The sequence below is a fragment of the Leucopleurus acutus genome (assembly GCF_964270905.1).
Source record: "Leucopleurus acutus genome assembly, chromosome: 13".
NCBI lineage: Eukaryota > Metazoa > Chordata > Mammalia > Artiodactyla > Delphinidae > Leucopleurus > Leucopleurus acutus.
This window is the reverse complement of record NC_139155.1, coordinates 63,060,582-63,087,332: the sequence shown is the minus strand read 5'-3', so window position 1 is coordinate 63,087,332 and position 26,751 is coordinate 63,060,582. Positions and strand designations below refer to the sequence as shown.

The window sequence follows — 26,751 nt, the reverse complement described above, 5'->3', positions numbered from 1 at the left end:
AAACTTCTACCTTAAATCCTATTAACAAAAATAAATTCAGTAAGATTTCTGATTTAAAAGTGAAAGGTAAAACAAAAAAGATTTTAGAAGAAAACACAGAAGAACATCTTCATGATCTTGGTTGGAATATGCAAAGACTTCTTAAACAAAATATGCCAACTATAAAGGAGAACATTGGTAAATTGTATATTAAAATTAGGAGCTTCTTTTCACCAAATATATCCTCACAATATGATACATTCCACAAAGGATTCATATCCAGAATAAACATATTTTAAAAACCAACAAGTCAACACAAAAAAGATAGTCTACCCAATATAAAAATGGGCAAAACTTGAACAGATATTTCACAAAGGACAAAGGCCAATAAGCATATGAAAAGTGCTCAATGTCATTAAGAATCAGTAAAATGAAAACTAAAGCCACAATGAGATACCACTATGTGACACTACTGAGTGTTGGTGAAAAGTGGGACAACTGGAACTTGGAAAACCTGTTGGGTAGAGTCCAATAAAGCTTAGCATGATGTCTGTACTATGACCCTGCAATTCTGCTCCTAGGCAGAGAGGAGTACCTGTGCCCCAAAGTTCACGGACTAGAATATTTGAAGCAGTGCTATTAATAGTATTTCCCAAACTGGGAATGAACCAAACATCCATTGGATAAATAACGTGGTTTATTCACGCAATGGAATACTATACAGCCACGAAAAAGAACCATGTACAAATACATGCAACAAAAATCTCACACACTGTAGACCAAATAAGCCAGTACAAAAGAATATATACTGTTTGATTCTTTTCATATAACATCCAAAAACAGACAAAAGTAACCTATGCTCTTAGAAGTTGAGATAGCGGTTACCCTTGGGAGGCAGCTACTGGAAGGGAGCAGGAGGGGCTTCTGTATTGTTTGATATGGGTGCTGACCATATGCATGTTTTCCGTTTGCGAAAAACACCAACTTATATATATATATATGCTACTCTTCAATAAAAAGTTAAAACAAAATAATGTGCCTCTGCCTGGATAATCAGCTCAGACTGAAGAGATGATTCCTCTCGGCCATCCTCTCAACTCCTAACTGCCACTCCCAAATGGTGTCAGCCCCTAACAAACTAGATTTGCTCTAGGTCTGGCTGCTAAAGGAATAGGCCTACCAAAATGTGAAATCCCAGTTTAAACCTTTGCCTTCCTGCCTATGAATTATTCACTTTTTACCCTCCTCCCTAGTACACTCAAGGGCCCTCCTGCTCTCTCTGCCCCAAATCCTTACTCAGGAGTAAATGCTCCTCTCAGGGAACATTTAAGTAAGTATCAGTTTTGCACCCAAAGCATGGAGCTCCAATAGTTAATGTTTCCAGTTGCAGGTAGCAGATGAGCAAGGAGTCCTTTAGGCCTAACGCCCTGGAGGCATGTAATGTGCAACTGCAGTGCAGGCCCGACCTGGGGGTTATGGGGTGTTCAAATCTTGGCTTTGCCGTGGGCAACTTTGTGTCCTCTCTGTCTCTCGATTTCCTCATCATTAAAACAGGGATAATGGTGCTTACCTCACACAGTTGTTGTAAGGATCACATATAATACATTTAGAAAAGTGACTGACATAAGGGAGGAACTTAGTAAATGTTAGCTGTCAACATGGCTTTACCCAGGGTACACGGTCCCCAAGAACACACGGCCTAGGGTAAGTCTAGGTAGCAGACGGCTTTGGAGCTCACCCAAGTCTCGCCAGGCAAACCCAGGAGAGTACTCCTGTGTGCCCTATATTTGTTAGGTAGTGCAGTGAGAAGCAGGCACACATGCTCCAGGGCTAAATGGGAACGGAGGAGGAACTGGGAAGGACATGAGGTGGAGAAGAGCTGGCTGTCCCCCAGCCCCACGTATATCTACTAAATAAGTCTATCATTAAATAAATGCATGCATCAGCCACTGTTATCGACTGCCTTCAATGAAATGCTGTTGTCAGAGGGTGAGAAATGAAGAAACTTCCTATCAGGTGTGTAGCATTTGATGTAACATCGACCAGGGAGGTGGTGATATCATACATCCATGCTTCCTGTTTGACCAAACGGCCATGGGCATTACGGTACAACTGTTACTACAGGGCCGTGGTCCCTGGGTCTGGCCTCTACTTTGAAAACCTGAGGTAGACAACAAAAAGTCACTTCCTATTAATCATGTTCAGTAGCTAGAATATTTACACTGGCAGTACTTCCCCACAGGCAGATTTGCACAAGAAGCCAAATCCTCATTAGGATACTTGAAGACTTACCAAAATAACATAATGCAATAAACTAAGACAGGCTGAATAAATACCCAGAAGAGCTAAAGGGACTGCAGATCTGGACAGCTGACAGCTGACAATGCTTCTGTGGTCTCTCCTCTGCTGATCCACATCACTCCCACCTCCAAGCCCATCTCACTTGTACCCCACCACCCTGCTCTGATGCCCTATAAATACTATTAACATGAATTCAGGCAGCAATCATACTTCCTCAATTTCCAAGTTTGGGGAGGGGTAGGCTAGGAAACCCTGTACTGATAATCTACCTTTCAGAGTCATCACAAAGATTAGTTAATTTAAGTCACAGTGTCTAATCAATCCTTCTCTCTCTGAAGGCAAATTTCTCTGGGGAGTCACACTGGAGTGGAGGCTTGGTGGCCCAAGTGCACAGTCACCACCCGCAGGTTAGGACAATCCCCTTAGAATGCAGTGGGAAACGGCCAGGTTCTCTCCGTGAACACTGGCTACGTGGGGCCCTTGTTTTATTGGATTCCAGGCCCAAAGAGTTCCATTTGTGTGCTCTCAGTTACACCACAACCAGCCAGGTTCCCGGCCCATTCCTCACGATTTCTTTCCACAAATGCTGTAGCTGATTCTCACTTCTACTTTCATCCTCAGAGGACAAACTGAATGGCAGGTCTGAAAATGCCCTTGAGCCACTTCCAAGAGCAGCTTACATCACTGGCTTGACAATGAAAAGCCATCCTACCACTCCTAACAGTTTCCACTAGTCTTGGATAGAAAATCACCAAATATTTAGACTGTGTGTGGAATCGTCCCACAAGCTTTTACCCTGGTGATGGCAGTTCTTCTTCAATCACTGCCCAGACACCTAACTGCAGCAGGAGACGTCAGGGAGGAAGAGCAGAGAAGGCAGCAAGGCCACCAAAGCTCGAAGGGCAATGGCTGGGATGCCGCACCCTCTGGCGAGGCTCCACACACCCCTCCACACACGCCAGCCCGCTCAGACCGAGAGCCCACTCCAGCTCTCTGTGCACCTTTCCATCCACTAAAGGCCTGGGGACCCCACCTTCCTTTCCTCTTGGTTTTGCCATCACAAATTACTCCACCCTTTGGGGATTCTTCTCTCTCCCAAATTACCCATGGAGTAGGAGAGAGCAGAAGAAGGTTAAAAATATGCCTTATGACTTGCTTAGAATAAACTAAGACCATTACATGAGGACAGTGGTAGGAAATAACAGAGAAGTTTTTCATACTCTACCCAAACTATCACAATACTTTCTGGCACCTCCCCCAGAACTGAAATGAACCTGGGCATGTAACACCAAGAGCTCACCACCCCTACCTCCCCAGCACCAGCACCAGCACCAAACTGCAGCTGGTGAATGGCAGCCACCAGGCAGAACTGCTACTATTTATTTTCCCCAATGACTTATGGTGAACCACCACTAAGGCAAATGACCATTTCTGTAAACTGGTAACAGTCTGGAGATGGACAGATTGTGGAAGGAATGGAAGTTAGGTAACCTGTGTTGTCCTGCTAGAAGGTCTGCTACTCTAACACCGTGAACAATCAACACACATAAACAAATTAAGAGACTACAGTTTTTTAACAAGTTCTCTGGATAATTACAGAAAGAAATGTCTTTAAAAACCATGCGTGAAATAAGTGATTTTTAAAGGAGCATGTATAAATTGCTCTGCTTTGCTCTTTAAATTTTTCACTACATATAAAAAACTGGCAAGTTTTCTAAACAGTGATAAATTAAGAAAAACAATTCACACTGGTGTCAGTTTCCGAAGAGTCACACAAGAAGCCAGGGCTGATAACTCTTAAGGGTTCTGAAATGGCACATGCAAACTGTGAATGGGGACGAGAGGCCAGACCCACTGTGCCAAGTACAACGTGGTGACAGAGGAGCAGGTACTGGTTGTTTCTGGGCCAAAGGGGGTAACGGATCTACAGCATGCAGCACCCGTAACCCAGACCCATCATCAGGGTGAATTCCTACGAAGTCTCTCAGTCAGCTTCCTTTACCACCACGCTGCCGCCCGCTCCCCACCCCGCCACCCCAACTGCAGTTCCATATATAAAGCTGAAGAAAATGTGCAAACAGGTTCACATGGGAGAGGTTCACCAAACGTTGAGAAAAGCACCTACGGCATTTTGGTTCAGTAAAGATATGAATTACATCCTTGATAATTAGAAACATTCATTGCTATTGTAAGAAACTCTTAAGAGAAAGCTCCCCAAATCCAAAACAATTTTATGCTGGAATTTGAAATGTTCTATCTAGTTCTAAAACTGCATCATATTAGCAAATGAAGTAGTTATTATTTATAATGAAATTTAATAACTGGTTAAAATTCTAGGTAATTAATTTTTATGACCATCTAAAATTTAGTTTTAAACTTATAATTTTAGCAATATATATTGAACACTTACATTCAATTGTACAGAACGCAATTCATTTAATCTTGAAAAACACTAACTAAGGAAATAAGTACACACACCTCCGAATCAGTCCACTCTCTCATCAATTCTACAACTGCAATAAATTTAATACTGTAAATAAACACTGGACAAAGCAGAGCACTGGCGAAAGAACTCAGAGGTTTTAACAAGTCATTTTATAATTTTTATGAGCTAAGAGAGTGGAGGCAAATGGAATTCTTAGAACATTACTTAAAAATAGATTTTTAAAGACAAAGGTCCCGACTCACTCTTATATACACACACAAAGTTCATCTGTCACAGACAGCAAATGTTGAATTTATACACTGTAGTTTCCAGCAGCATCCTGCACGTTGAGAATAATTAAATTAAACAAGGATGTCAGATCTATGGAAGATGGACCATTCAAATCTGTACAAGAAAGAACACAGCTGTTCTGGTGCTACTGCATATGTGATGTGCTCACTGCTGCTTCTCAAATGCAAAAACCAAGTAAATACCTGAAAAGAAAACAATTAAAGTTAGAGCTTGGTTTCTCACATCCTCAGGGCAACAATCTTGGTCTTGTTCATAATTTGGTGAAAATTCTCAAGCAGCTTTTGAAAAGGAAAAGTTCCATTATTTCTAGGAGTTCTTCAATAATTTTGAGTCATACTTAGGCAGATATGGGATCATATCTGCTTACTTGAACACAAATATCCACTTACTGTAATAGTGACATCACAGCCCTGGAGAAAACCAATTTAACAGCTCTAAAAATCTCTACTGACCGTTTGAGGAAAAAAAAAAGTATAAAAGCAAAGAAAATGAAAACTGGAAAACCTTATGATTTAATTCTTTTTACCTGGAATAACTGCACTACTATGAGTGCAGGGGTAATCTAAGTTTGCTACTCAGGAGGGGAAAAAAACCCTAATAAAAATGGTAAGGAACACATATAACGTGCATGTTAAAATTCATCCAGTTATCCAGTGGTTGTGTCGTAGGGCCTGGTAAGGAAAGTGAGCCAAAAGCCACATGATAATCGACAGTCCCAGCCCCAAGAGCACTCTCCCGTAAATAAGGTTTCCGGCTTTGATGTGTTCACTCAAAGACATCTAAATGCATCTATGGTTCCCCATTCTGAACCACACTGAAGTTCAAACTTCTTATATCTTCTTTTAAGATACTGATAGATTTTATGATTATGAAAACGACTGAGAAGACAAATCCTCAAAACATCACAAAAATGTTCAGGGTGTTCACTAGAACATTCACCCAGCAAGTCGAGATAAGAAGCCACGTGATGAGGAGGCCTCGCCCCTTGGGTCAACTGTAGAACAGGGGACGGATGAAGGACAGCAGACCACATAAGGGCCTCCCAATTCTCGAGTCCTCGGCCTCTCCAACCCAGCCTGCACAGGAGCACCATGGCAGTCTCCCCTAACATCATTCTGGTCATGCTATTCTTTACTCATTCTCTAGCTCCTGAGTCTTTTAGGAGAAATAAATATGGCTGGCAGCAGAATAGACAGATGGGGAGAAAATAGGCAGGGTGATCATCAACACTGTGGATTCTTCTTGAGGGGAAGGAAGCAGAGCAGCCTAAAGCACTCACTGGCAAGTCCTGAGGCTCAGGACAGGCCGGCATTGCTGAGCTTGCCGTGCACTCCAAGTGCTCTTTCTGCAGCAAACGCTGCCAAACCCACCCCAAACACATCTATACCCACTGCAGATAACCTGGCAGTCCTGACCTGCCTGGATCTAGGGTCATATAAAACCAGCGCTTAATTTCACATCAGCAGTGAATAATTTTCTCTCCTTTCTTACTCAAAAATTCTGGAAGTCTCACTAATTATATAAAACACCTTCTGTGCCAGCATTTCAACTGGGATTTAAACAAAAGAAACTTAAACCACTTCTAAAAGCAGATCAGCAACAATTCTCTTTTCTTCCACATTTAAAGCATCTTCTAGAGGAGCAGCAGGCTCTGGTAATACGCGCTAAATGATTAGACCAGTAGGAGTCTAAAATATAGCTTCTTAGACTGTGGCACCAGCCCACAAAGCCCTCCAGGTTAGAAAAATGTAATTCATCACAGGGCAGATGGACCCTGACACACTGACCCTGGTTGCCCTTTGGCCATTGTTCCTTTCCTATTGCTTTTCTCCTCTCTAACCCACCTCTTCTTCAACTGTCTGGGAGCATCTAATTCTTCACTTGTATATTACTGCTAAAGTCCATGTTTAATATAAAAATACAGTGCTCATCTGCAGCCAGCACCACCATCACGACCTTTGACCTAGGTCGTTCTGTTACACGGCACTTTGGAATTGGTGGGACATCTAAGGTAGTTGGCATATCTCCACTCCAGGGAAACCAAAGAAATGTGTCGGTTTCTGCACATATTTCTACGTTTGTCAGAGATTACGTCTCTAGTATCTTCCAATCCCATTTCTACCGAGGTCACCAATATTCTGAAACTGGATCAAAGTGTGCCTTCTTCCCTTTTCCTCTCTCTCCAAATCAGCAAGTTCTAAGAATTTTCCTTTCCGTAGGTGTCCATGAGGCCATGGCTGCGAGTGTGGAGCACCTGGGCTAGCTCTCTGACCTCAGCCAAGCTATTTGCCTGCTTTCCTATCTGTGAAAAGAAGACAGAATTAATAGTAGTCTACTGACAAAGCTGTGAGGATTAAACGAGGCATAACACAGGAAAAGTTTTGAACAGTGACTGGGCCCAAGCTAAACACTCAGTAATACGAACTATTATTATTTTCCAGATTTCACTAGTTTTTATTAAGCTCTCCTTCATCTGTTTTCCCCATTACAAGAACTTCAGCATGTAAAACAGTGTGCCCAGAAGTCACTTATTTATGTCTGTTTCTTCTACTGGATAGTACACTTCTGGAAGGCAGAGAGGTAACATTTATTTTTTTATCCTCCAAAGCCCTTTCATAGATCTTTATGTAAGTTAATATTCAAAATGTTTATCCAATGGGTTATCTCTGATTACCTTTGATTTTTCCTTCAACATAATCAACAAATATTTAACCAAAGAGTGGGAACTACCTTTTAAGTCCTCAGGGCAACCATATAAGGGTATCACCATCCTGGCAGGGAGGCTCTGGGACTTCACAGACTGGCCAGGCCTCTGACCTCTCCTCCAAAGACAGGTGCCTCACTTCAGAATGTCTCTACATCATGGCTGTTCCCAACCACACACCCTCTAAAACATCCTGCTCAGTGCTGCTTCACTAAATGTTCTAGTATTTATTATGACCTCACTGTCAACGCCAGAGAGGCCAGAATCAAATAAAATACATGGAACTGCTCCATAAGCCAAAATTTCCAGCAGAAATGTAAGGTAAAGACGTCAAATACAGATGGCTTCACAGTAACAAGTAGACAATGAAAATGTTTAAGAATGCTCGTCAAAGTTTACGTTAAGGAACATCCTGCATGTATTTTCTCTTGGCACTAAATAGCTGTGCAAGATGGGGAATCAGACATTTATAGGAATTTTGTGTATAACACAATCACCCCCTCATACAAATTAATATATGTCAGAAAAATTCTAAAGTTTTCAGATTTTAACAATCACTTTGAAGCAATTTTGAAAATGTCAGTAAATCTACACTGATGATATACTCACTTGTAGCTTCCCATTCTGATTTACTTAAGGTTCCCTAAAATTTAAAAAAAAGAAAATTTCAGATTGAATATGCAAGTACATATATACTTATTTTTCAATAATGGACAGAGGTCTCCAAAACCCTAACTTCATTATAAATACACATACAATTTACTGTTAATATTATTGTGATCTGAATATAAAATAAATCAATGAGATTAACCTTTAATGCCATCTTCTCACCACTTTTGCGCTCCTGCCAATTCTCTAAACCACTGAGTCTCAACCAAAGGGTGAATCTGCATAAAGAGGGTATTCGTGTGTAACTGGAAAAATTATCTAGCTTACATTTTTAACTTGGAAAATGGAAAAAAAAAAAAAAAAGAGGTCTATCTTGAAACATCAAATAATACTGCAGGAGGGAATAAGATTTTTGTGTTTTTACAAAGGAAATCACAAAATAAAGTATGTATCATACAAAGGAAATAAATTGTATTTAGTGATGTACTTGCTACTTTGCAAAGGCACTGAGTAACAAGATATACAGTGGCAAGTTTAGTGACTAATATAATTTTGAAGAAGTGATAATTATGTAGCATTCATAATTAAGGAAAATGTGAACTTCCACATAGAAGTCAGAGAAAATGAAGATGTAATTTTTCCCCATCTAAGTTCATAAGCCCCTGAATTTTATCTATGGAACACCACGAGTCAGTAGTGTCCAGGTAAAGATACAATGGTATAGCAAGAAAACTCTCAAGCCAAGCCTATAACTTTTCTCCCATCCTTATTTCCTCCATTCTCAGTTCGTTAAAGTACATTTTATTCTATATTCTACAGTTATAAAAAGTTATCACAACTTAGGGGAAACAGACTACTGTATATCTGATTTGCAACTCAGTGAACTCAAGTATTATAAATCAGTGAAATAATTTCCTAAGTTTCCATTTTTCTATAAAGCATGTTAAAAAATAAAAACTTACCAATGGCAACCTCACTTGACTGTTCTTCATGTACTTTGCTGCATGTTCATAGTCATCCGCCTTCTCAGATGCAAGTTTGGAATTCTCATTTGCAGGATATGGCTAGGGAAGCAAGTGAAATTCCTAGTTGAGACATTACACTGAAATTTACAATTCAGAATTAAACACACAATCACTGAAATAAAATAATTAAGACAGTAATCTTTAAGTATTACTTCAGGAATACAAACTACACATACTTTTGAAATATGAAAAAAAAAGGAGTGAAGGGAATCCTCTCTGAACAAAGCAGCTGCCATGGTCAACACTGAGCATGATCAGAGTATCTACAATCACAGAGTCTACACAGGGACTGAATAGCATCCTGAATTGCCACCAAGGACCACTGGCTGCAAACACCTTTACCTACCTGACTCCTGGTCAAAGGCTTTTTCTGTTATGACTCTAAGCTGAAGGAAGTTATCAGAAGGGCTAAACATTCATTTGAACATTATGGTGACTTAGCAGCCATGGAAGTATGAACAGCAACTGGAAATAATACAAACGAAATGCTCAGTCAACAGAACCTTGGGAGTTCCAGAAGAGAAGGAAAATATCCAGCCTCCAATACAGGTCGTCTCCATATTTACATAAAATCTGAAGAAGGGCCTCAAAACAATGCTGTTCTAAAAGGTATGCTGGACAAATGTTTATTCAAATTACTTTGAGCACTATTTTTAATCCATTTTAACATCTCTTTATACTACAAAGTGCTTTGTAATGCATGTAAATAAAAACAATGAATTACACACTCATGTAGCAACCATCTGCTCTGTAAAGGTTATATACTCTTTTAATTCCTTTCTTTGCCCTGTTACAACAAACTAGCTAGCAAGGAACCACTTTAGATGTACATCTTCCTGAAGAATTTTTAAGAAACTGATCCAGGAATGTTTACTTTGCTATCTTCTTTTTCCCCTTTATAAGTATCCTACAGTAAGATCAGACATTAGAAATTTAGCTATGTGTTTGCTGTTTAAAAAGTATTTAGTTTTTTGGACTTCCATAGTGGGGAGAGGCCAGGGTGCTGCTGAACATCCTACAGGGCACAGAGCAGCCCCAAATGCCAACAGTCCTGAGGTTGAGAACTCTTATGTTAAAGCTCTGTCCTAGGTGCTGAAGAGTCTAGAGTTGGCACCAATAAGCTGTGTAACTTATATAAATACTGAGTGTGTACATGGCCTTGAAAGAAATCTCAGAGACAGCCAAACAAGTTTATTACCACCTGAAATTTTTACACCTTTTCTAAATACTCACCTCCAGGGCCTGCATTCGTTTTAACAGCATTTTATTTTCATTGTTCTTAATCTTTTCCTCATAGAATTCCAGAAATGTTTTTTTGTAGACTAGTTTCATATTGTACTTCTTCGCCATTCTGTCCAAAAAAGATTATTTAATGAAAAGGCTTCCAAAATATTTGTAATTCCACACGCAACAGTAACACCTTCTGGGCTTAACTAAAAACCTCTACAAATTCACAAGAGGACCATGGAAAATGAGTGAAGGGCAACACACCACTGACCTGAAGGAAATGTGCAGTTAAATCTCACTGGGTCACAGGGAACTCCAGTAACATAACAGGCCAGGAAATTAAATGAAAGGCTGTGAGATGGGGACCACAGGCTGTAAGGAACACTTTTCTACCAACTCCATTTCATTTGACTCGATCCCTCACAGTGGCATTGAAAATAGTGGCCAACTTCCTTCTTAAAATAGTCTCTTTCATCTACTGGATTCCCTGGCAAGATACACTATTAATTTTTATCCTACATCTTGAACTACTTCTTCACAGTTTGTTTTACAGGTTTCTTTTCCCAACTTCCAAATGTCATGGTTCTGAAAAGTGTGGCCCAGAACCTTGCTCACTGTCACTCCCTGACGTATACAGCTTGCCAACAGCTACGGTAGCTCAGTCCTGGCCTCTGTCACTGCACCGCTCCCTAGAAATCTCCACCAGGACTGTCACAGGTGTGCTCTAACTCTCCACCTCCAGGGCTGAATCCCACTAGCCTGTTCTTCTGCCAGTCTTTGCTATTTCAGTAAATCTATCTAACGATCCACGCCTCCCCCTCTCTATGCCCAGTGTTCAGCACACCACTATGTCCTCTCCGTTTACCTATACAACACACTTCAAACAGGCCCACTTCTGACCCCGTCACTCGCCACCATCCTGCTCCAACACCATCACCACACAGCTGTACCACTTCGCTCGTTTCGCTGCTATTCTTACCCTCCCTCAACCAATTTTCCAACTGCAGCCAGATTATGCTTTTAGCAATGCACAGGTCACGTCCCTCCTTCACACCCTTCACTGGCTCTCCAGCACACTTAGGGCACAATTCAAAAGCCTTTAACATGGCCTCTAAGGCACTCATTTATACAGGAGTGCTGCCTCATCTTGAGCCAGCTGGGCCCTGATTCCTTAAGGCCCAGTCACAATGGCTTTCCTTCAGCTCCTTGAACTAGCCAAGCTCTGTCCATCCCACTTCGGGGTCCCTTACGCCTGGAACACTCTCCCTTCCAGTCTCCAACTGGCCAACTAGACAGCCTTTAGATGTTGACTTAAACATCACTTTTTCCAAGGTGGCTTCCTTAAATCCTCAATGACATTAGGTCTCCCGTTATGCTTTGCGTGTGTTATTTTTTCCGAGTGCATTTGCTGAAGTTGATTACTATGTAGCTGTAGACAACAAAAGGGAACCTGAAGATGATTTCAGGTAGCACAAAAGGAGGAGAGGAAGAAAGGGAAAAAGTCTGAAAGGGGACTTGTGAGGTGACAGATGAGGGGACAGAGTGAAGGAAACATTTGCGGGCCACTTGGATTTGCATGTAAGAGGCATACGTAAGGCAGGAGTCCCTGTAATTAGCATTAGCCCTCCTTGGAAAGACAACATGAGTAAATATAAAAGCCTCTTCTATTCCAGGTAGTTCATTTTCTATCATAAATATCCAAAATGAGACTTTACAAATGAAACCAAGCTTTAACCCTAAGAAATACCATAATTACAAAGAACTGAGATTCAATTTGACCAATCTGAATAGGTTTGCCATGTAAAAGCTAATTAACGAAATAGCAGAAGGGTATCTCAAAATCCCTATGCATTTTCTGATTGTCTCCCTGAATGAATACCTGTCTTAAATAATTTAAAAAAATTTAAAATATTAAAGTGATACTTTATGACTTTATATGTTTATAATCATTAGGCAATATAAGCAAAAAAAATTGTTAGTGTATGCCTAGCATTTTTTTAAAAAAAACTTTCATATTATTCTTTATATTTTGGTGTATACTTAAATCACCAACTTTGTCAACCCCAAACACCAAGCTAACATACCAATCATATAAAACAACATACTAAAAATGTTTAATATTTTTCTTTCATAAAATTGAAGAGCATAACATTTCCCCAAAGTTTGCTAATTATAAGGAAAATGTGATATAAATTTTTTAATTTTATAGTTCATATTTATAAATTGTGCATAGTATTTTCCATGTTTAGTCACATGCTACTTCATTTTCTCATATTATTGTATATAATTTTTATATATTGTAGAACTCCTGAAAATCCTACACCCATAATTTTACAAGCTGCCTGAACAATTCAAATAATCACCAGCCAAATATAAGTAAAAAAGTAAAGCTCTTCCTCTTCCTCAGTTAATAAAGGCTTTGTTTTAAAAAGAAGGAAATGCAGTTTGGTCAGCTGTGACATGGCCTGCATTTAACTGGACTCTTCCACGTTCCCTATCAGGGAGACCCCCAAGACCAAGAAAAGGCCTTGGGGCCTTACCTGAAACCCTAGCTTTCCCTGTGCCTGTGGTTTGCCAGGACTCCTAGGAATTCAGGTGCATGAGTGAATACATTCCTGAATCAGGAATTCCTGAATAATCAATTTATTATTGCCATTGCCCGTGAGACAGAGGCCATTTCATAAGCTATAGCGAAATATAAAACAACTTTTAATACCTATCCCTGTCAAAAGGAGGATCTCTACTTTGGGAAGACTCATTTTATGTTACCAAAGTACCAGCAGTTACCTAAAAACAAGTCTTTTGCTATTTATAGTGTCAGTTATTTTCTTCCACAACTTGCAGGCAACAGGCTCCCTTTCTTGCCTACAGGATGAAATAATTCCAGGAATAAAAGAAACTAAATGAGTAAGGCTGCAAGAGACCTATGCCACCAACCCTGGATTTGAAGTTATTATTATTATTTTTTTAAATAAGGCTATACTTCTTCTTAGGATCCCACTTAAAATAAGAAACAAACATAAATACTGATTTTTTTTTCCTTTTCTTTCTCTCTTACGCAAAAAGAGAATAGTTAACAGATTAATGACATTCTTACTCATTTAGCAATGGAAAATAGACCAAGAATTCAGGGACATCCACAACACCTTCCAAGTTGAAGTCATATTTGCAGCCAAATAAAGGATAAGCTCCTTTCTTCTGAAATTTCACAGTATATATTTCATTTCCAAATGATTCTGTTTCTGAAGCTTCAAGGCGTCTTCTATAAAAGTTATCCCCAAACCAAAACAAAAAGATTAAATTTGTTATTAGGTCAAATTTATTTTGATCAGATTAAATATGGGAGGCGGACACACACATGATGCAATTTTATAACGATTAGCTTTTAATTGGATTTGAGCTACTTTTAAGAAGCGATACACTAAAAGATCATTAACAATCTCACTAATAAAATTATGCTGGAAGTAGGTTTCACTATCATTGACAGCTGGTTAAGTCCCAATGCCTCACATCTGATCTGGAGTTTGTCTAGCAATACCACCTCTGGCTTTTTGGCTGGAAGTAACATCAATCTCCAACTTACACAGAAAGATGTTTTAAAGGTTGATCTGCAAATCTAACTTTTTAACTTAAAATTTGAGTATCTACTCAAATACATTATCAAAGTGCTCAGCCCTTATAAGATCAACATGGCATGTTCTGTAAACTTTATTCCTAATAAACACTTGCTACTCTAAAATAAGCTTAATTTTGAGTATTTTATAAACCACAACATATAAAAGTACTTACATCAATTCAAAGCTATTGGGAGTGGTACCAATAAAATAGCCTCCAGGGCTCAGTCTCTCACATGCATTTCTGAGCATGACGTCAGCCTGCTCATAAGACTCGAATGAGTAATGGCAGACAAACTGACAACTGCAGATGTCAAAGCACATTTCTGGGTCACGAAACTTATCAATCAAAAGTTCCTGAAACAAATTAAAATGGGTCAAGACTTTGAAGTTGGCTGCGACATAAAAATTTAGTGTATTAATTTCTAGAATTAGGATCCTTAAAAGTAGACATGACCTCCCACCAACCTACTCTTTCTCATTACATATCATAAAGATCATAATAAAAACGTTCTTTCTTTCTGATTCAATAGAATTTGATTCCCATTTTCACAGTAATTTTAAAAACTAGAGATTCTGAAATAATGCTAAAAAATATATCAAACATGACATTTAAGTTGAACCTTTAACTGGCTTTACTTGAAAACTGAAGTAAAATGATGTTGAACAGTAACTTGGGTTTAAAAAAAAACACAAAGCTGGTCTTTGGGACATTTTTTACTTTTTAGGCTGCGCCATGCAGCTTGCGGGATCTTTAGTTCCCCAACCAGGGACTGAATCCAGGCTACGGCAGTGAAAGTACTGAGTCCTAACCACTGGACCACCAGGGAACTCCCTGGGACATCTTTTTAAAACGCAGAAGTGTTTTTAAAGGTTTCCAACTTTCTAGCACTTTTCCTTCCACTTTCACAACTGCAAACAAAATGTGTAGGGTTACAGGTATCTATAATAGTTCAATGAGCTAAGGAGTCAGAAAAGAAATGTTCAAGGGGGGTACTTCCAGCATTTCGAGTGCCTCTATAGTCTTGAACTTTAGCTGTTAAAGAGATTTGGAAACAGGTGTCACCAGACTGTGATATGTTGGGAAACCACCCAAACAAATTACAAGGTAAACAAAATGAAGTGCAGATCTATTTCAAAATACTAGAAAATAAATCGTGTCCAAACAGAGAAGCAACAAATGATTTCCAAAGTAAAAGTATTAAAAGCTAAAAATTCCCAGAAGTATTCACTGGGTCATTTAAGGAAATTTATCATTAATGGAATTTCTAGTTGAAACTCAAAATCCATGTCCTAAAGATTTTTAATGTTTCAAAGCAAATTTTTAAAAAATGAGCTGATTTTTAAAGCAAACCATTTACTCATACTAAAATATAAAAACAAATTTAAAAAATACATACCTTTGAACAATCAGCAGTTATAAATTCTGCACTGAAAATATATTCATTATCACGACAACGATTTTTCATGTCCTCGTACCGTTGCTGACACTGTTTGACAGAAACATCAGCAATATCTGGAAGGGGGACGGGTATTAGTAATGTCAACAAAGGCCCACAGAGTTAAAACAGAAATGCAAAAATGGCACAAATCTAGACTTCATCTCAACTTTTAAACTTTGGCAGCGAATCTAGCCTTAGAAAAGCAAAAACGTTCTATTTCCTTCAAAACAAAAGAGAAGAAAGTCTTTTGTTCCAATGGAAATGCCCTCTTATTTTTCAAAAGGAATTAACCACTTTCTCAATAGGTAGTGACAACAGAAAAGTTCTACCATGATTTTTAAATGCTTATTCAAAGTTAAAAGCAGAAAGTTTAAATTCCAATTTGGATTATAAAACCTAACACTATACGCCCAGCTCTTTAGAGTTTCTTAATAAAATGTTATTTGCCTTTTCCCAGTGTTGAGATTTGCACTGCAGGTACAAAAGTAACGGTGGGTACTTTGTCATGAATACAAGGTAGGGGCACCAATGGTACTGGTAATACTTGATATATTCTTCACTGCTATAAGCCAGCACAGAAAGAAAAAAGGGGGAAAAAAATCCAATTTCATTTAAGAATGTCCTTGATAAGCAGTAAAAATTAATTTTATGAAATCTTCAAAACATTTCTGCTACATAACAAAGTCTGCCTGAACAGGACTGGTGTGACTGCGCTGTAAGCTGTACTGCCCACTTTTTTCACACAAAATTGTTTCACTTAAAGAACCACTGACAGACAAACTGGTTATTCAGACTTCGTAATTTGGCAGACCTTTTCTTCATAGTGAAAAAAACGAGCCTGTCATTTCATGAAAACTACGGACTGTATTTGTTACCAATGATAAATTTGAGCTTTCAAGTGAAAGTTCCAACTCTGACAAACTTTTATCTACCACCACCGGCTGGGCATCTTCCCAATACTTAAGATTTTTCTGACCGATGGTGATATTAAACAAATGTGATTTCCTGATGTCAACATTTAGAAGATTTGCATAACTTTAGTGAACATTATTTTCCAAATATTACAAAATCTTGCAGGGCGAAGTGCAAGATAGACCAATGGATTTAAATATAACAGAACACAAAAAGTTCACCAATATGGTTTCAGATTCCACGCTGTAACTAACCTTTAAAGGAACTACCACTTGCCGAATTTTGATGTAGTATCAAAGATGAATATCCTCAATTATCTGAAAAGGCTATTAAAATACTCCATTTCACAACTACTCATCAAATAAAATAACACATCAAAACATATTGATGCAGAAACAGGTGTGAGAATCCAGTTGTCTTCTATTATTCCAGACTCTAAAGGAATTTGCAAAAGTACTTTTAAAATGCCAGTCTTCTCACTACATTTTATCTGTAATAAATATTTTTTAAATTCTTGGTTTTAATTTCTATAATCAGCAGATATAACCACATATGCAAAAGCTTTCTGGGGTCCTCAATCATTTTTAAGAATGTACTGTGGTCATAAAACCAAAAACTTTGACAAGTGCCGATTTAGGCAATACTACTCCACAGGTGGTGCTGGGCACTTCCCACAGCAAGGAACATGACATCATCTTGTCCCTCTTCAGGGTTAAGACTGACCAGCAGATTCAGGCACTTGATTCATCCAGTTAAGTTCCTATCAACTTTTCACCTAATAGCTTAGATCTATTATTTACCAAGCGTGGAAAAATTTATTCATCATGATTTTTCAATAAAGAGGTATTTTTCTTTTCAACCATTTGGTTACGTTGAAATATGGTTTATACAGGGTTAGAGAAGATAAATACTCGTCACCTCCTCCCTTAGTTTATGAATTTCAGAATGAGTAAGTTTCCTTGCTCCCTCCAAGTGTGAACGAGATTTTTCCCCTTTATTTCATGTTTCAATCCACTGTAATCACTGTCTTTTAAAAATAATTAATTAATTAATTAATTAATTAATCTTGGCTGCGTTGGATCTTTGTTGCTGTGCGCGGGCTTTCTCTAGTTGCGGCGAGTGGGGGCTACTCTTTGTTGCAGTACACAGGATTGTCATTGAGGTGGCTTCTCTTGTTGCGGAGCACGGGCTCTAGGCACACGGGCTTAGTAGTTGTGGCGCACGGGCTTAGTTTTAGTTGGTCTGCAGCATGTGGGATCTTACCAGACCAGGGCTCGAACCCGTGTCCCCTGCATTTGTAGGCGGATTCTTAACCACTGTGCCACCAGGGAAGTCCCTTGTAATCACTCTCTTTTTTAATGAAGAAACTATCCTATCTTTGACCAGTGAAAGCCTTTCCAAGTTTGTGCTTCAAACATGGAGTCCAACATGACTCCAATCATCCTTGCTTTTAACACCATCAGTAAAGTCTCATTACTCATTTTAGAAAACACCCATCTCATGCCTAGCCCCCAGACATCTTGTGGTAAGGTATTTTGGTATTATGTCCATAATGAGGTCTTTCTTATTTACATTTACCTGACAGACCACAAATTATTCTTTCCCATGCCATTATCTGTCTTACCAGTACAAACTAGCTTGTCAATTCTTCCCTTTTTCCACTTGAGCAAATCTCCACCTTTACCACATCCCAGGTCCAAAACAGTGATATCACGTTTTTTTTTCAGTCGCACCTTTTCTAAAAATTCTCCTAAAAGAGAAAATTAAGTCATAATAAATGATCTCTTCTCCATTTTTACTAAAGCATAAACTGTTACCCCTAATAACCTACTAACTTCTGCCTGACACGTACAGTAAGTCCCCTACATTCAAACTAGAGAACTTTCAAAGATGTGAATGTGTGTTCGTTATGTCCAATCACGTAAGTTAGTTCATGTGTCTGGCGTACATTTTCACATGCATGCTCTACAAGTGATTGTGCTTTTGTGTATTTTACGGTAAAGTACTGTACAGAGTACAGTAGTACAGTATTATTTCAAGCCCCGAAGGTCCAGAAGCTATTGTAAAAGCAGTGGTGATGTAGCTGGTACTGCTAAGAAGTGCGGGTTGTTGTAATGTACTACTGTACTTTTCAAGGAACTGTACTTTAAGTTTAAAAATATTTTATGTTTGTTTTTTATGTATTATATGTGTGAGAAGTTATGATAACCTATTACAGTATAGTACTATAAAGCAATTGTGTTAGTTGGGTACCCAGGCTAACTTTGTCGGCCTTACAAACAAATTGGACTTATGTACGTGCTCTCAGAACAAAACTCGTTCTTGTGTAGGGGACTTAGTGTAATATAAACACATTCATTTATGTAATTAATTCATAACTTCTAGAAAATATTTCAAAATTTGACTAAGAGTTAATTAACTTGATCCTCAGCATTAAAGATGAAAGAGTATGTGTCTGGTATTTTAGAAGCTAAGACAGGTTTTTGAAGGTTATTTTCAGAATTTGATTCAACATTAAATAGCAAACATTTTATTTTTTCTCTCTCATTTTATTAAAAAGAAGTTTAATAGTACAAAGAAGCCACATGACCTTGGTGGGTCAACAGCAAACATTTTAAATTCTAATTAATACAAGAATACCCAACACTTGCTCATGATAAGAAAAAAATTATTCATAATTTTTTGTAGTTCTCTTTCCAAAGCTAAGTGTTTAGCTTACTATACATGTAATAATTATGGGATCACAAGAGACCTTGGTTTTGATAAAAGATGTCAAGCTTACCTCTAAACTAGTCAAAAAACTATACATACCTCTTAATTTTACTATCATCAGAATTCTTAAAAACTCTGAAATAAAAATGGAGTCTTTTATCCCAATCTACCAAATCACATTAAGATCCAACGAATAACATTAGCATGTCCCTTACATCAATAGCCAAATGGTTCAAACATAAGTTAAAGGCATATTAATATTCTTAGACAATGAAATATTCAGCAATTCTAAAATTGGATAAAATACTGAATCCTAGATCTACTCTTCCTGTCTATCATTCTGAGTTTAATGTTTTCTATTTCTTATGTGTACTATTTTGACTGCTAGAATATTCTGTATAAGTACTTCTGCCTTTCACTGTCACAGAAGTACAAGTGTTCCATATTCAACTTTCTGCTATGAATCTTAAAAAAAAAAACAGCATAAAATATGATACGGAAAGAGTGAAAATAAGAATTATAAAATCTCTTTATTTCCACATAAGATTAATGAGAGGGGAAATCTTCATGAAACATTATTCAAAGATATCTTTATCACATTCAAGCATCATACTCAACTATCACTAGCTATAAGCAGCAACAAGGAAGCGAAAATGAATGACAAAGAATGGGTGTTGAGAAGAGAAAGAAAAAAGGCAGCAAGGGAATTTGGCACAGACCACACTGATTACAGCAGGACCAGAAAGACAGGTGCAGATAGCAAAGCACCCACTGAGAGAGTTGCTGGAACAGCTGAAGAAGAAATAATACCATAAATATGCTGAGAGATAAATTTTTGCCAAGTCTGACATACGTATTTTTAAAAACTACCCATATCCCTGTTTATAAAAATAATACAACTAACAATGTGAAAAATAGTGCTGAACTTAAAAATATTTACTCAATGAATAAATACATAAATAAACAACACATTAGGAAAAATACTCAATGATAACTTATCTGCATTACTGAGGATGATGAGGAAAGGAAGAGAAAAACTGAAAAGAAATTAGGAACAGCAACCAAAGATTACGAGTATAGAGCAAAAATGCCATAAGTAACCTAAAAAATAAATAAATAAATAAAAAGAAGTTCGTTTATTCATTTACCCTGGCTGACAAGTAGCAGAGTCAAATAAGTCTTATTTTTGTAATAAAACAAAGAAAAATATTAAAATGTGTTCGAAATAATGAGTATAGTTCCCACTCCTGACACTTCTCAGAACGGATAATTTATCTTTTAAAATTACTAAATTATTGTTAAAACTAGTAGAAAGTAGCCATAATTAGCACTTTATTCTTTTCAGTGTAAATATGAAAGCATTCTCACTTTTTCTGAGGTTGGCTTTTTAGAAAACAAAAACAGAAACCAAAATTTAAAAAAAACCTTTTTGTGAAAAACTCCAAAATCTACTGGCTTTTAAAAATTCTCTAATCTCAGGTAAGTGACTATTTAATATACTTGATACACAAAGCAATAAATATATTCTGAATCATATTTCCTCCACTGACTTCCATTTTAATATCAAAGGTGAGTTTCCATACATAAAATGCTGTCTAAAAAGCTGAATGTCTTCATCAATCCTCAAAGTAAACTTTATTTCTCCCCAGAAGAAAAAACAAGTTCAATGGACAATCAATACACATGATGACCTTTACCAACTCATTAAAGGCCTAGAGATAAAAGATCATGGCACTGTCCATTTTCTTGACCTAATGGAACCCAAATGTTTAATTCAACAATATATCATTGCTCCAAAACTATTAGAGTAAAATAGATTATTTAATAGCACTAGGTTAGCTTGATTCTAAATGTAAAAGCACGCTGCCTTCTGAAAGCCTGATTAACTCATCAACTTAATATTAATTAAACACTCATTGCTATCTTATGTAGTCAATCATAAGTAAATATGAAAAAAATTTACCTAAAAGGCTTAGTTTCAGTTTTGGCTCCAGTCTCATAAAGCCAAGCTTTGATGATTAAATGAATGGTAACTAAAGACCTAGTAGCTTTGTGTATGATTAACCATTTGGGGAGTAAAAATGAGACATAAGCTGAAATTAAAAATTCAAAACTATAAATCAAAAAACAAACATACCAATGAGGACACTTTTCATCCAATTATTAAAGTTTCTTAGGTAAAAAATTCTACTTTGGCTACGCTTCTCCAAACCAACTTCCTGGAGTTCATTGTAGTGAGCGGCCACTGCTGAGCTGTGTCCTTCTTCCAAGTTCTGAAAATAAAAGAATTGAATAAAATTAAGAAGCTGAACATGAAATAAATTAGTCTAAAAGAGCATCTGACCTATATACGGATAAAATACTACTGAAATTGGTAAACTTCATTCAGCAATGGCATAACCACAGAAATCCTAATTATAATCACATGGAAGATTTTCCCCTGTTCCCTATTTTTAAAAACATCTCCTGATTTAAAAAATTTTCATCTTGATTTTCATCTATAGAATTTTGGTGTTAATGTATTAATAAAACCAGTACTCTTCCAGAGTTCTGATTTATTCAATTCAGTAAATGTCAGTCAGTGGATGAAGTTCCTACAAGAATATAAAATAGAAATAATACATTTATTATATTACTATAAAATTGTTGTGGGCATTAAGTGAGATAATATACACAAAGAGATGGGAACTCAACAGGCTATGTTCAGTGTCAGTGATTTCTATTATTTGCTATTAACCTAATTCAAGTTTCAATTTGTGCTCTCTATCTAAGACCCTAAGCATTCTGCAAAAATGCCAGGAAGGTAAAGGGCTTCAGATCCCCCCACTCCCCTGCTCAACCAAAGTGTTTCATCTGACATGTAAAATAGGTAAAAGGTTTATGATTTTCACTTGAAAAAAGGGTTCCACTGCTAGTAAAAGTTTAAAAACTACATTTATGATACAAGCTCCTCTCTGTTACAAAGATTTGCATTCCACCAATGACAAACATGTGGCTTATCTGCTACTTTCTTCCTGAGGAGTGATGGCAGAATTTTACTCATTCATTGAGTAATCCAGATTCCAACTCAGATCCCGCCACAATATAGTATTTCCAGATGAAAATGACTTGCTATCCCTTGCTTTATAATATTCTTGCTAAATACCAGGCTTAGCTAAAATTGTATGTAACTACCCTAATAAGAAGTGGAAACACCATAGTTTAAGGAATTACATTAAGAAAAAAATGTAAAGCTGGGTATCATCTTGATATTTATCATTGTAAGTGATAATCTCAAATACTTCAGACACAAAGGAGATGAACACCTAATTACGAAGGAAAAAAAAAGGATGAACACCTAATTAAAAGAAAAAAAAGAGATGAACACCTAATTAAAAAGGGAAAAAAATGAACACCTAGTTAAAAGGGAAACAAAATTTAAAAATTAATTAGGAACACCTAATTAAATCATCTGGACCTTACACTGTTGTGTTTTTGAAAGTACTAAGAAAAAGCAAACTATAAAAACTACCTTTCAAGTTTCTAGTTAAATAAGATTTCCAAAATAAGATAAAAATTATCTCATTAGTAGAAGTTGTACCTACATAGAAAATAACTAAATTACAAGAGTTAAAACCCTACTCTATCTTAAGATGATGTCTATTAAAAATAGAACATTCCTACAGATGGTCAAAAAGCACATGAAAAGATGCTCAACATCACTAATTATTAGAGAAATGCAAATCAAAATTACAGTGAGGTATCACCTTACACGGGTTGGAATGGCCATCATCAAGAAGTCTACAAACAATAAATGCTGGAGAAGGTGTGGAGAAAAGGGAATCCTCATACACTGTTGGTGGGAATGTAAACTGGTACAAACTGTACAACCACTATGGAGGTTCCTTAAAAAACTAAAGATAGAACTACCATATGATCCAGCAATCCCACTGCTGGGCATATATCCAAAGAAAACCAGAATTCGAAAAGATACATGCACCCTAATGTTCACTGCAGCACTATTTACAATAGCCAAGACATGGAAGCAACCTAAATGTCCATGACAGAGGAATGGATAAAGAAGATGTGGTACACATATACGGTGGAAAATTACTCAGCCATAAAAAAAATGAAATAACGCCACTTGCAGCAACATAGATGGACCTAGAGATTATCATACTAAGTGAAGTCAGTCAGAGAAAGACAAATATCATGATAACACTTATATGTGGAATCTAAAAAATGATACAAATGAACTTATTTACAACACAGAAATAGATTCACAAACTTGGAAAACAAACTTATGGTTACTGAAGGGGTAAGGTGGGAGGGAGGGATAAATTAGGAGTTTGGGATTAACATATACACACTACTATATATAAAATAGACGATCAACAAGGACCTACTATACAGCACAGGGAACTCTACTCAATATTCTGTAATAACCTATATGGGAAAAGAATCTGAAAAAGAATGGATATATGTATATGTATAACTGAATCATTTTGCTGTATACCTGAAACTAACACAACATTGTAAATCAACTATACTCCAATATAAAATAAAAATTAAATTAAAAAAAAGAACATTCTTAAGTTATTAAAATTATGTAAAAAAAAGATATTATTTCACAACTGCTCCAGATTTCAATCTGACATATTCCATTATGAATAAAATAAAATACACTCAAAATACCTTTTGCTTTTCAGGAACATCTTCAAGTTCTATTTTTCTCCTTTTCTGAGTGCCATCTCCAGTAGGTTCATCTTCTGGAAAACCATCAGTTTCCATTCTTCTTTTCCTTGAAATGCCTTCATCACCACCAGAATCTTTTTCCTCTGGGGCAATTTCAGCATCAAGTTTTCTTTTCTTGGATGGAGTGTCTTCCCCACAACTAGAACTTTCCTTTACAAGATCATCTTCAAACTCCATTTTTCTCTTTTTTGGAGTGTCTACTTGCCCACAAGTAGGAGCCTTTTCAGAAAGCCCAGTCCCAGGAGAGGTTGTGTTTTCATTAACAATGCATGAAGACTCTGTTTCTGAATCTATTGATGTTTTTGCCTCTTCACGAGAGATCTTTTCACATTCCTCTGCTTTTGCAGAATTTTCCATTTTTGATTACTTAAATAGATGGTAAAACTTCATGAACTAACACTGGAATGGCAAAAATTTCATATTACTTGTAAACGTAATGCTAAGACTTTAAAAACAATTTAAACCAGAAACTAGTCATTTAATTTCAGTGATCAACTAAGAGTTTAAAAAACCTCATTAAAGAATATTGAAAACAATATTGATATATATTGCATATGAATTTCTGAAAATGCTAATGTGGAAGTACTAATTATAATCCCGGAACACTTCTACAATCTTGTCCATAAAAGTCACCATTGGCATTAAAACTGACGAAGTCGTGGTAAATGAAGTCAGTTCCATTTCTATCCTGATCCTTACCCTACAGCCTTGGTTCCCCAAATGTGCGATGGACACTATAACAAACTGATATGGGCACAGGAGAATATTTCAAAATTTAAGGCAAAGGTAGTGACATCTGACATCTGGAAAATATCACAGATACAGCTTCAAATAGAGCATAGTTTTAACTGAGTAGATTGCACTACATTTCTTTAAATGACACCAGAACCTTGTGAAGCTGAGACTGGTGGTACCACAGAAAATCAGTGTAAAACAGGAAACGAAGTTGATGTCAAATCCGATCTCAAGGCTTGAGAAGATATCCAGTACTCAACAGATGTACATATTCCACTAGTATGCATTCGTGGTTAGCTAAGAATTAAACACAATTTTTTTTCAATCCATGCATTATTTTTAAATACAAAGTTGTTAGGACACGCTTATTAAATTGTTTGGACTAAACTATTTAGTAAGGGAAACTGCTAGGTATTTCTTTTGGCCTAGGGACACTGAAAGCCAAGAACAGGAGAAGTCTGGGAACCTACAGTTGAATTCTAAAATCCTTACTTCGTAATGGGTGTCAGAATTAGGTAGAAAGTGAAGAAAGTAGAAATGGGTGGACAAGAAGTTTCAAGACCCAGCCTGCAACTTAATGACCATTAGTCTCTTTCAAATGTTCTTAAGCCTATGTGTGAAATGGGAGGGGGAGAAAAATAAGTGAGCTATTTATTGGACAGGAATTTATTAAGTCATTCAACAAGTTGAGTGAACGCCTACTACAGAGAAGCTCAATAAGACACTATGTGAATTAGTCTTCAAGAAGTTTACAGCTGATACACTATTAAAATGTTAGGCTGTATTATTCAAACCAAATGTAAAAGAAAAAGCAAAAGTCCAAAAATCAGTGAGATTCAGGAAATTCAGAACCTGAAAATTATGAAGCAGGGGGTGTTCCCTGTAAAGAAACAGAATAAGAAATAAAGTCGCTTAATGGAATGGGTAAAAACAAGTCACTCTAAACCGGGAAGGGTTTCAAGGGATATTAACTTTCACTACCCAAGGTTTGAGGTAACAAAATACCAAAACGTGCCAAAACAGGAAGAAATGACTCACAGAGAAAAAAATTACCCAGAAATGTAATTTTATGAATACTGCTTAAAATGATTATCTAGTAAAACTATCCACCAAATTATCAAGTCCCTATCCTCTCCTCCCTACCATTTATTTCTTAATAAGGAAATAGAAACTGGTTTTAATTTCAAATAAACCAATGTAACTTATCCTTAGCTATAAATAATTTTAGCTGTAAATGTAATATCTAAATTCACTGTTGGGAATAAAAGTTAATTTTATTTATATTTATCTGTGATATTTCCACAGATGAGATGGTCTAAAGACAATTCGGTCAGAATAAACGACACGGATTTCCAAACGAACCCAGAGATGGATAAGCCTGAGGCCGAGCGTCTAAAGTGAACAAAGAGTAAGGTCCAGACCCAAGAGGGCTGTCCTTCGGAACCCTCGAGGAAGAACTCAGGTACAGAGTCGACAGATACACAGATGCGCATGAACGACCACACCTGCATCTCGGTGACCTGCGCGGCAGTCACACCCGAGGTTTCACGGGAACCGCCGGCCCGGGGACTCGAGCTCAAGCAGGTGAGCTCCACGCCCAACCCGCCGGCGGGCCGGGTCTCCTCGAGCCCGAGGACTCACTGAGCTGCCCCGGCGCCGCCCGGCTCAGGTTCCAGTCCACTACGCAGGCCAGGCGGCCGGCCGCTCCGGCTCCGGCAGCCCGGCGGGCCTGAAGCCGCTCTAGGGCCTCCCGAACCCGGGCCGGCTCTGCGCGGAGGGGCGTCAGCGCCCACGGACCCGGCACTGCCAGCGGTCTGAGGGCCTCTTCCACCGGGTCGGGCGCGGCTACACACAAAGAGTACGAAACCCAGCGTTGCAACCACACACTCACCGTCCAGCCATCCGCGACTCTGTTTGCGGAAGCGGCTCCGCGCCACGCGCACGCTGTGACGCCACTTCCGGAGACCGCGGGTCATGTGTCCCGGAACCCCGAGTCCCGGCGTGCCGCGCGCGCCGTGCT

At 37.8% G+C, this 26,751-nt stretch overlaps 1 protein-coding gene across 2 annotated transcripts; it reads right to left on the bottom strand.

Moving 5' to 3' along the window:
- Window positions 1-187: 187 nt before the first annotated feature.
- On the bottom strand, window positions 188-26,664 carry RNMT (RNA guanine-7 methyltransferase). 2 transcript variants are annotated; one of them, XM_082853361.1, is made up of 11 exons: window positions 26,623-26,664; window positions 23,937-24,395; window positions 21,400-21,535; window positions 18,175-18,300; window positions 15,597-15,712; window positions 14,372-14,553; window positions 13,680-13,844; window positions 10,589-10,706; window positions 9,293-9,394; window positions 8,331-8,364; window positions 188-5,199 (listed from the first exon to the last, which is right to left on the bottom strand). In XM_082853361.1, exons 2-11 carry the CDS (start codon window positions 24,351-24,353, stop codon window positions 5,162-5,164), a joined length of 1,434 nt encoding a protein of 477 aa, XP_082709487.1. In that variant the 5' UTR covers window positions 24,354-24,395; window positions 26,623-26,664; the 3' UTR covers window positions 188-5,161. The 2 variants fall into 2 exon arrangements, with proteins under 2 accessions (XP_082709487.1, XP_082709486.1); XM_082853360.1 differs by having other exon boundaries at window positions 188-8,364.
- Window positions 26,665-26,751: the final 87 nt, after the last annotated feature.

Coding starts and splice junctions, on each gene's coding strand:
- RNMT (XM_082853360.1), bottom strand. CDS start 24,353: ATGGAAAATTCTGCAAAAGCAGAGGAATGTGAAAAGATCTCTCGTGAA. Junction 21,536..23,936: donor ATGTTCCTGAAAAGCAAAAG/GTATTTTGAGTG, acceptor TTTTATTTTCAG/AACTTGGAAGAAGGACACAG. Junction 8,365..9,292: donor GTCAAGTGAGGTTGCCATTG/GTAAGTTTTTAT, acceptor TTTAAATTTTAG/GGAACCTTAAGTAAATCAGA.